Source organism: Cryptomeria japonica, chromosome 8, assembly GCF_030272615.1.
Source record: "Cryptomeria japonica chromosome 8, Sugi_1.0, whole genome shotgun sequence".
Lineage (NCBI taxonomy): Eukaryota > Viridiplantae > Streptophyta > Pinopsida > Cupressales > Cupressaceae > Cryptomeria > Cryptomeria japonica.
The window spans coordinates 667030210-667042241 of record NC_081412.1 but is presented as its reverse complement, the minus strand read 5'-3'; the positions used below and the strand labels follow the sequence as shown (position 1 = coordinate 667042241).

Sequence of the window (12032 nt, the reverse complement as noted above, 5' to 3'; positions counted from 1 at the left end):
CAAGATCCTCTGACCATATGTTAGTCCGTCTTGGGCACATTCTTGGTTAGAGTTACTTTCAAAATGCTTTAAGACCCTCTGACCATATGCTCATGCCTTGCCCAACCCGAGATCCTGGTGTACATTCTTGGCTAGAGTTGTTTTCTGCATCGTTTTGGTTTAAGTGCTAACCCTAACGGATGTGTGTTGCATTACTCTTTGTAATTGAAAAATTGAAAAAAATTGGTCTGGGATATTTCATTTTTCATTGGATAATTATGGATAGAGACAAGAAATTAAAATATGTCTCCATGGAGATCTAAATCTCTTGGTAAAATTTCTAACGTGAAACATTACAATTGTATCAAATTTGTGACAAATTTGATCATTTCTAGAAAGAATGTAAAGAGGAGAAGGAAAAAAGAAGAAAAATTCTTATTCTAATTCTAACAAATCTTCTCATGATGATTTTAATTATTTTGTTGAATCCTTATTAATACATGTGTTAGAAGATGTGTGGTTGATCGACTCAGGTGTCTCTTTCCACATGACCTCTCATAGAGATTGGTTCTCAAAGTATGAGGAATATAATAATAGGAAGGTGTATCTTTGTGATGATTACCACCTTAATGTCCTTGATTAAGGTAGAGACAAGATCTTATTCCTTGATGGTATAGTTAAGGGAATTTATGGTGTCCTACATATCACTAGTTTGGCATGAAACCTAATTTTAGCAATTAAGTTGAGTGATGTGGGAGTGCAGGTTGTTTCTTTCGATTGGAGGATGCAAGATGACTAAAGGTTATATGGTTCTTGCTAAGGGTGTCCAGATTGGCACTCTGTATAAGCTAGATGCATGCATGATATAGTACAATAGTATTTCTATGAAGTCCAATAAAATGACTTTCGATTATTCATCCTCATCATCAGATCATGTAGAGAAGAATGCTATTATTTCTACATTTACTAGTTATGCTTCTTGTGTACCAAAGAGGACCAATACTTTGGAGATGAAGCTACCAATATAGAGAAAGATATGTCGTGGAACCAAATAATAGGCTGCATTTTTGAAAAGTGTCATAGAACCTTGTTGAAGGCCTTGATGATTATAATTCTGATTTCAATTTTTGTGAATACTATATATGGAAAATAATATTGTGTTTCTTTTTAGTCTAGCTCACATAAGTCTTCTATGATTTTCAACTCTATTCACTCTGATGTGTTTGATCCTGTTAATGTTCCTTTGATACCTAGATTTGTGTACTTCATCTCTTTCATATATGATTATAATAGAAGATTTTTTTTGTATTTTCATAGAAGTAAATCTAAAGTTTTTAGTCTTTTTAAGGATTATCCTTTGTTAAAAATTAGACTAGTGGAAAAGTTGAGTTTTTGAGATTTGATAGTGGTGGAGAGTTTTATTCCAATAATTTGAAAGGTTTTGAAAGAACCATGGGAAATATATAATAGAAAAGAATGGAATAAATTTTGATTTTGTAAGAGGTTAAAAAAATTGTTTATATAAATTTTCCAATTTTCACAACAATCACAAGAAACTATGTAGAACAACATTAGATAAAATAGAACATAGTTTACACTATGTGACATCTCAATAAAAAAATGTTTTTGTGATTTTATTGTCCCTAGGTGAACAAAAATCATAAACTCTTTCTTCCCATTCCACAATTTTCCAATTTCACACTAGAACTGATAAAAATTAATTTGGTACTCTAAAAAAGTAATGTGAATCTCTTTACAACATGACTTTAGATTATTAAAAAAACAAAGAAAAAAACAAAACAAAAAAACTATCAAAAGGAAAAGGTCAAAGATGACATGTTATACTAGTAGCAAGGAAAGAAAGAGTAACTAGTTAACATACATACGTTAAGCTCAATAGAAAGAGAGTGATATTTTCATTTTTTTGGTTATCTAGCTAGAGTATTGAATTATTTTATTTAGTTTTAAAATTATTTGATTTGATTTATTTAATAGATATTTTTTAATTTATATTATTTGTTTTATTTTTAATTAATTTTCTTTATATAATTTTATTTGTAAATAAATAAATTAATAAAATAATTTTAAATTTTTTTAAATAGAATAAAATATTTTTTAAACAAATAAAATAAATTTAAAATAAATAAAAATAAAATAAAATCTTAACAATATGGCTAGATATGATCATTTTATAAAAGTTCATAGTGTTGAGTAGATCAGAATACTGAGAGGGGGTGACTCAGTATTTCTGAATTAAAACACTCTGATAATCTGAAACTTTTCTTGATCTTAGATATCAATAGCATGAAAAGAATATGTAATAGAAGTGAAATACACAACATACACAACCATAAGAGAGACACCAAATTTTTATACGAGCAAAACCAAAATGGGAAAAAGCACAGAGGGTTAATTCTGAAGATAATATATCTAATTGTATGGGATTACAAAAGAGGTTGATTGCGAAAGGGCTCACTACTTGTATTATAACAACTAACTGCTAGAAAATAAATAAATGAATTGAGAAAATTGCATCTACATATGCATGGGATCAATTCTTGTTAAGCGTAGACAACACACCAATTATTTTTAGTAGATCTAGTTAAGGTAATTTGCAAATCACTTTGCTATCTACATGTTCCAAAATACTATCACACTAGATCTATCCTTCTTCAACAACAACTTCCTCACTTTATCGTTTACCACATTACTCTTCACTCACTTCATCACAATTCGTCCATCTCATACATCTCTCTTATATGTCAAGCATAATATGACCATATATATATATATATATATATATATATATATATATATATATATATATATATATATATATATATATATATGTCAATAGGAATATACATCAAGTCGGCTTCAATTAAATTTTCACAAAAGATATTCAACGATCAAATCACACGCTACAATCATTAGAGAAAAACATCAACATAATTTTTCAAGGTTGACCTAATCCAAAATAAGCATATCCAAGCCTGTGGCACATCCTTTGATTGTTTTATTGATTGATTGATTTATTGGTTTATATGGTTATTTTGTTTTCTTTTTTGGTATAAGCTCACATTTAAGATAGGGTTATAAAGCATGATATGTAGGATAATTTTTGGCATTATTAAGAAGAAGGATCAATGCATGGTTTTTCACATTAAGGAAATTAATTTTGAGATTTGCATATAAGTTCATATTTTCATGTTGTAGTTATCCAAGTCTGTATCTCATCCTTTCAATTATTTTATTGGCTAGACAATGAACTTCATAGTGTTTGGAGCCATTGACAACTCAAAATTGAGATCTCATGTCTCATCTTTCTCAAGACATCTATAAGAATGTTCACATTTTCTTTGATGTAATGATTAAGGTTTGAAGGAGTAAATATATATTGTAGACTATGATGGTTGTTATGAAGCTCAAATTAGTGATCCAAAATAAAATACCTCCATAGGATAAGTGCATGGACAATTGTGGCTAACTTGAAATCATGAGGGGTAATTTAGGTTATGGTCATTGACCTTACATAAGCCATAAAGAATCACATGGCCCTCCTACCTAAGAACCATCCCCAAAACATTCAACGATGCATCAATGCAAACAACTGAATCCAACCAAATAAACTTCTTCTCTTTTCTTTGAAAACAACTAAAAGGAAGAGGTACTCTACAGACAACTCTCAAAAATTGAGGGTAATAATTCACCAAGCCCATGAAATTATTAACCTTAGAAACATTCCATAATAGCTTGAATCTTCAAGGGATCTATTGAGATGCACTCACTCGAGATAATATGACCCATATATATTACCTTACTCTAGAAAAGCTCACACTTTACCAAGTTTCCATAAAGTTAATGGTAACCTTGATATTGCAAAACCTTGTACAAGAAGACCTCATGATACTCCATTATCCTCTAATAGACCAAAATATCATCCAAAAACACATGGATAGATTGATTAAGCTATGTGTACAATACACCATTCATCAAACTCATGACCACAAAGAATCATTCTTCAACCCAAATGGAACCACCATCAAGTCACATGGTGTCCATAACAATTATAAAATATTGCCTGATGAATGTTAGACTCATGAATCCAATGTTGATGGTACTCAGTCTTGAGATCAATCTTCAAGAACACCTTGGCTCTACTCATCTAATCAAACAAATTATCAATCCTTAGTGAGGGATATCAATTCTTCACCATCACCTTATTGAAATTTTGTCACTAGTCAATGCCAAATGCATAGACATTCTGGTGACCTTTTTATCTTTCTAATTTTTTAAATTTTTTATCAAAGGATGATTTTGGCATTTGAAATTTTTTGAGAGCTCGTTAACATTTCCTTTAAATTAGCTTGTGGGATTTTAAAAAGACTTTATAATAATTACCAAAAAATTAAATTTGAGAGAGCCAATAAGTTCTTTAATCTTTCCATAATGTTGATGAAGATATAATTCAAAATAATTTCATAACTTTTTAATTAAAATCTTCACATTATTATTTTAATATTTAAAAGAAATTTCATATCTTTTGATCAAATTCATATCTTTACTTGAAACTTGGCCATATTTTTTATATTAAACCTATAAAGCCCTCTTAAATTTATTTTGTTACAACTTTAACAAACTTTCAATTTAATCATTTCCACAAACTTCTCATGGAGATGTTTTCATTTTAATATCCCCCAAACGAAAAGAAATATAGACTATGTTTTTTCGAATTGTATGAAATGGAGACATGATCATCCTTGTAAATGAATTTTAATATCCAAGCTCAAACAAATCTCCAATGGAGACACAATCATCCTTATAAAATGATTTAAGATATTTTTGTGAATTTTATTCGAATTACACAATTACTTCTAGTGCACTAAGTGAACAATGAATGATATTTATTTTTACCATTTAAAATTAATGTGTAAATTCATCCAAGCAAAACATAACAATATTCCACACACTTTGAGTAGGTAAAACATTCTTCTTCATGAGAAACTATGACATCTGATGCAAGAAACTTGTGACATTGATATTTTGTAAAAATTATGACCTAAGTTTGAGAAGAAATTTGATACTTGATGTTGATTTAGAAGAAATTTGACACTTGATGTTGATTGAGGCATTTTCAACTAGAAAACATTGACTCAAACAATATATAAAGATAGAGTAACTCAACTTACATAGTGGTGCTTACCAATTTGATAATCAAGAAAAATTATAAGAGTTGGTCCAATTAAAAAAGGGTAAATAGATGTCACATGTCTCCTTGAAATTCTTTGAAACATCCACTTATACATATACCCTCTTTTGAAGTTAAGTTGATAAAATTCTCTTTGATTTGATTCACACAATAGAGCCCAGAGATGTTTCTACTGTCAAAAAGTTTCAATAGTAAACCAAAAACCTATACCTCATAGAGACATGCAAGGTTTTCTCATTAAAGATAATGAAACCTCTAGTCCAAGTTGAGAAGAAAAAAAAAAATACAAACAAACTAGGGGTCATGTTAAGGATGGCTTTGACATTTAGCAAATAAAAATAAATTAAAAAAATGGTAAGGTCTTTTATGGCATTAAGGTGAATTTTATGCAAGACCTAGGGATTGGTAATCTAATATTTTAGTATGTTTTCAAAAGGGACACTCGCCACAAAATATCCTATTAAATTAAAATTTTCTAACCAATGATATAGATTGCAAATTTAGGAATAATAAGTACAATAGGGGGTGTTTCAATAGACATACATCATAGAACACCTTGGGGAAAAAATTTGTAGGCCTCTTGAGTATAGTTGTCATTGTTAAGCACAATTGAATCTCTAGCTACATCAACAATCATAGAGTGATGAAAGAGTGAGGTCTTTTGAAGGGTTAGAAAATTATTCCAAGCATGGTAGCTTAAAAGACATTGGAATAAATATGGACTAACAAAGCCAACTACCTTCATAAGATATATTATGACATGAAGAATGCACAAGACAAAACCCCAACAGAATCAAAATTGTCCATCCCTAGTCACCTATATATAATAATTTTATATACTTTTATTTTAAACAATCTATTATTTATTATTTTCCTAATATTTAATTTTTAACAATTTTATTTCCAAGCATTGCTATACATTTTAAACTTAAAAAATAAACATGAACTAAAAATAGTTTCCTACACAATCACATCATAGTTGTTCATTAATGCTGATAGACATTCTACAATGGCGGCAAGGGGTGGAGTGAAATGGAATGAGTGTGTTAATGTTAACTTTTATCTTTAATCTTAAATTTGACAACCATTCACAAGTCAAAATATTGATATTAATTATAAATTTAATATTTTAAAAATAAACACCATATAAAACAAAATAAATCCTGATATATAAATATAAAATAAAAACAAAGATATTTTAAAAATATCTACCATTTCATAATTACAATATTTAAAAAATATATATATATATATTTTATAAATTTTTATTTTCAATATTTTTTTAATAATGATAAGAAGTATAAAGTTTAATTAAAAAAAACTATATGTGAATTATCAATAGAAAAATATAATTTAAAATGAATAAAATAATTTTAAGGTAAATTAAATAGTTTCAATTGATATCTATCAGTTTTCTTTAGATAGATGTATTTAAGATATCTATACTAGTCATAATGTATATATAATGTAAAAGAAAGACAACGATACTATGATAGACTCTATACTCGAACTTTTCTAAGGCTGAAAATCCAAAATTTTGTATAAACATTAGATCACAGGAACTGTAGTATATGATATAGCGATGAATTGTAATTAAACAGCAAACAAATATATATACGAAAGTCCTTGGTTGCTTGTCTTTACTACCCGTTTATATTTATTGTGTGAAGAAATACAAGAAGAATGTTCCCCAACGGATCAGATCGACACCACTCAAGTCATGAACTCAAGCAGCCGAGAATACTGGCGTTCGACTGTGGAGATACCAAATTTTTGCACCCAACTAAGCACACCGATTCAGAGGTGAGATAATGAATTTCAAATTATTTGAATGTTTCTCTCTTCCTCCGCCATATGAGTCCAACTTTAAAACTCACCCCTCATTTGAATTAACAGTGACCAAAGACAGGAATTTTTGGCTCAAGATGTATTTCTGAGTCACAGTGGTAAGCAGAAAAATTTTGTCAGGCAGCTATACAGAGACCTCAGAAACCAGGGCGTGTCCTGCTTCTTTGATCAAGATCGGGAAAGTTTGCCAGTGGGGGAAGATTTCCCCCATCGTATATTTGAAGCCGCTAAGACATGCCAAGTAGCAGTATTGCTTCTCTCTATGGAATTCCTCCAATCAAAGTGGCCCATGCTTGAACTCTCTGCTTTTGTGGAAGCGAGAGACAGAACCCGTACAAATCCCAATCTCAAAATTTTACCCTTGTTCTTCCAGATTTCACCGGATACTCTTAAAAACATTTCGGCAGACGACGAAAAGTGGAAACAGTTGGAGAAATCCGAGGAAAAGCGAGCCGAATGGCACCAATCTTTGAATGCAGTACGGCGAATTAACGGGTTGAAGTTCATTGAAGGTGATGATGAAGTGATGTTCAGAGATGAAATTGTGAATCAAATCTGGCATATGATAACACCCTCACCAAGGTACAATGTGCCAGGGCAAGCACGAATGTGCCAGGTAAAAACGCCTCACTACCTTGTTTTGCTTTTATCACGCATATATTCAGAGGCTAATGTTTATATTATATTTATGGGTTGCAGGAGGTTGAGGATTTCTTCAACACTGTTCATTCCGACAAAAGGGGAATCCGTAGTGCAGGATTGTATGGAATACCGGGGCAGGGGAAAACTACACTTGGCAAGGCTTTTTGTAACTTCAAATTGGGGGATTTTAAGGGCAAAGTATGCCATCTGGAATTTTCTAGAGGCGATTCATTTGAGAGAATTAAAGTTGCCCTGCAATATCTCACTTGCTATCCTAAGTCGTATCTCCAAGAACTGATAGACCAAGATCAGGTGACGAATTTCACAGCTTTTAATTTCGTTTACGGGATGTTCTTCCTTTCCATCGTAATATTTTTACGTCTTCTGAATTTTCTAATAAGACGTTCGAGTGTTCTGCATTTTCCAATATAACTTACAGGCACAAGTTGAGTTATATAGAAGAGCGAAGGGAAAAAGGGTATTGTTGGTTCTGGACAATATCTCAGAAGAAAGCATAGACGAAGTGACCTATTATCTTAAGGCAGAGCTGGGAGAAGACAGCTGCATCCTTTTGAGCGGTCGGAGTGTAGATGTTCTCAAAAAGTATTTCAAGATAGATAAGCAGTCATGCATGCGCGTACCAGCGCTTGAAGAGGAGGAAGCCATAGGTATCTTGTTGGAAAGGACATGTGTAGAAATATCAATGTTGGGGGCGGAGGACAAAGCTTTTGCTGTCAAGTGTGCAAAAAGATGCTCGTTCAAAGAGATCGGCCCGAGAGATGGAAGATTCCATCCGCTCGCATTAAAAGCTTTTGGCGGCCACCTCTTCAGTAAATATGGTCCGCATTTGTCAAAGTGGGTTGCTGAGATAGAAGGCTGGGTGGACCGACGCGGCTATGGTTTGGATGATTTGTTGGATTTGCTAGGGAAAGCTTTTGACAACATGCGTCCTGAATATCGCACCATTTTCATGCTTCTCACCCTTTATATGCCGCCTAATATGTCTCTTCACAAAGTCACTGTGTGGCTGGCAATGATTCTCAACAAAGAGATCTGGTTTATTGAGAAAGCAGTAAGTTTGAATATTTTCTTTTAAGACTTTTTAGTTTATGATCTGGGTGTTTTTAACTGAAAAACCGCTGAAGACTTAATTTATACATGGGTTCAGGTTGAGGACCTATGTAAGAAGGCTTTTATTGAAGAATCTGGACTTGAAATTCGCATACACGACCTATATGTTGAGTTCGCACAAAGCAAAGCAAATGAAATGAGGAGATGGCTGTGGTGGAAAGGTGACCCACGTAGTATACGTGGGTTAATATCAGAAGAAAATGCAGGGTTTGAATTGGCTAGGTTGGAGCAGTGCATGCATCAAAGACTGTCCCAGATCGCCCCACACGACCTTCAAAATCTGTTGGTGCTTCAGCTTGTAGGTGTGCAGAATATGAGCAAACTTGCTTTGGGTGGGATGGGCCGTCTCAGAAGTATTACACTCCACAATTGCAAAGATCTGAAAGCGCTTGAAGGTCTTCAAAAATTGCAACAGCTCGCGTGGCTTCAGATAAGCGAAGTAAATACAATGTTTGAACTTCCCGAGCTAAGCAGCCTCAAAAGATTACAACATCTACAGATCAATTTTGCAGGCAGCTGGGTGCTCAATCAGCTGGGAGATCTTACCGGTTGTGGTTTTCTGAGAGAGATTAATGTTTGTTGTCGATCCCTCTGTGAATTTCCGTGGTTGAATGGTTTGCGGTATTTGGAGAAAGTGGAATTTAGTGTGTGTGATAAAGTGAAGGGGTCCCTCGACTGTACAGAATGCGTGGAGCTTCAAAGTAATGTCATCCGCAGTCGCTTTCGGTGGGAATTGTCAGGGCCCGTCATGGGATGTAAGAAAATATCCAAAACTGTATTGTGGGATCGTGATGCGGTGAAGGCATGTCCAGATTTAGATGCAGTGAAGGCATGTCCAGATATAGATGCCCAGATAGAGTCGTTTGTTACATCAAATGATGTTTCAGTGCTTAAAAGTTTAGAATCTTGTGAGGGACTGAAAAATCTTCAACTATGGAATTTGATAAATGTAGAGGAGCTTCCATATTTTAGACTTCTATCAAATTTAACTGTGCTCAAGCTTGGGAAGTGTGCTATAAGAGAGCCCCCGGATATAACATGTTGTCTCTTGTTGGAGGATGTTTGGTTTTCCACACTAGAAAATTTACAAAGCTTTCCCAACTTCTCACCACTGAGGAAATTAAAGAAGTTAGGATTATATAATTGCTGGAGGGTTGAAGATCCTCCTGATGTTAGTGGCTGCTATGAATTACAGGTATTCCATCTGGTCTATAACGACAGTTTGAAAGGACTTCCCAATATGGGAGACTCGCCACAATTAGAGGAAATCAAACTGAGTTGGTATTCTGAGAGTGAGGCCATTTGCCGCGCTGCTGAAGACGATCTTCAACCTAACGTGGATCTTGAATCTCGTTTGGAGCACTTTGAAGACGAAACCTTCTCGAACTTAAGTGATGTGAGCGCACCAGAAGCATTGAAAGAGTGGGAGTGGTTGAAGGGCAAGGCCATTATGGGAATAAGGTATGTCCGTGGAGGGAAGATATATTATTGTATAACGGCTCCGTACGATTCTGACGAGAGAAGCCAGTTTGTGGGAAAGGTGAGGGTTTTTGAAACGTCAATAGGCCTATTTCATGAAGGCTTCATTCGTAATCTTCGATCTGTTATTAGGTTTCTTTTTATTTTGCAGCTTATCACTATTTTATCAAAGTACTTGCGATCGTATTGATTCCTGTTTGGGAGGCAACAACTGGTTTCAATTTTACAAATTATAATTAATTTGTATTTTGGAGTCCGCAGGTTGTATATAGACAGGTTCTTAGTATTGTTTTAGTACTTGGTTTATGTATTCAACTTTGTTGTATCCATGGTTGTTATCGAGGTGTGGTCCTAGAATTTCTAGTCTTCTAAATTTATATAAAAATAAATAAATAAATGATTGAATTTTTGTTAAAGATGAATTTTTATAGGAATAAGAGAATCAATAAATGTTATATTAACTAGCAATTTTATATTTTATAAACATTTAAAAAATCTTTACCTTTACCATGCATTAATTTATTTTATATGATTAATATTTATTAGAATTTAGTCTTATTTTAAGTCTAGATTTTAAAAAAATATTTTTTAGAGTTGAAATGATTTGCATGCAATAAATAAATAGAAGTTTCTTTTAAATCTAGATTTGAAAACATAATTTTTTAAATTAGAATTTTTTTTTAATATATATATATATATATATATATATATATATATATAACAATATGTTTCTTTTTAATTTAGATTTGTTTCTTTTAAATCTAGATTTAAATTTTTTTCGTATTTAATAAATAATAATAATAGAAATTTGCTTTTTAATTTAGATTTTACTCTTAAACTTATTTTTACATTATCATTGTGTAGTCATTATTATAAATACCAATAATAATAGAAAGTTTTTTTTTTAATTTAGATTTTAGTCTTTAATTTCTATTCATTATAGGGAAAAAAAAAGGTGGGTGCCTCTCAACCTAAAAATTATAAAAACTTTCATTGAAAAGTGTGATGTATTTTTTTTTCTTTGTATGAAATATCATGACTATCCAATATAAGTATGTCATTTAGACAATTATTATTGTTATGTGGAAAAATATTATTCTTATGTATATAATTGTTGGAGTGACAAAGTATATAGATTTGAATACTTCATATTATATGCTCATCCTACCACAAATATAAAAGATGAGTGTAGTAAATACTTTGTATTTTATAATGAAATGTGAAAAGTTGTCAAACAGTTTTATGACCATTTAAAGTAGAATAGAAGTTATATAATTTGAAATAATAATGTGTTTCTTTTATAACAATAAATACTATTTTTTTGTTCAATTATTAGATCATTTGTGTTAGATATAAACATCACAGATACGAAGATTTATGTTTACCAAAAGATATTAAAATCATTTAGGTTTTATATAAGTTATATTGTTATGCCGAAGACATTTTCTATATGAACCCAATCCACTAACTTACATGATCGATGGTCCACACTTATGGAGAGACTTGTAGGATGATTGTACTATCTATAGCCATTGGATCATTTGAATTATAAATTTTAATATTGATATTAAGTATTCTAAATAAGTATGTATTGCTCTAATAAATATGATAAAAAATTGTACACAACAAAAATCTAAAATTTACTATTAAATTAAAAATATTTCTTTATATTCATATTAAAAAAATTGAAGATAATATTTAAAATATGATAAAATAAAAATATAATTATAATATCATCTTTAAA

General features: G+C 31.5%; 1 protein-coding gene across 1 annotated transcript in view; it reads left to right on the top strand.

Moving 5' to 3' along the window:
• Positions 1-10628, top strand: part of LOC131054838 (disease resistance protein RML1A) — a 29965-nt gene extending 19337 nt beyond the window's left edge. The window contains exons 2-6 of the mRNA XM_057989453.2: positions 6859-6991; positions 7085-7652; positions 7736-7990; positions 8118-8750; positions 8847-10628. Of these exons, the coding sequence (XP_057845436.1) occupies positions 6859-6991; positions 7085-7652; positions 7736-7990; positions 8118-8750; positions 8847-10478 (3221 nt within the window). The 3' untranslated portion in view covers positions 10479-10628. The remainder of the gene's footprint in view (positions 1-6858; positions 6992-7084; positions 7653-7735; positions 7991-8117; positions 8751-8846) is intronic.
• Positions 10629-12032: the final 1404 nt, after the last annotated feature.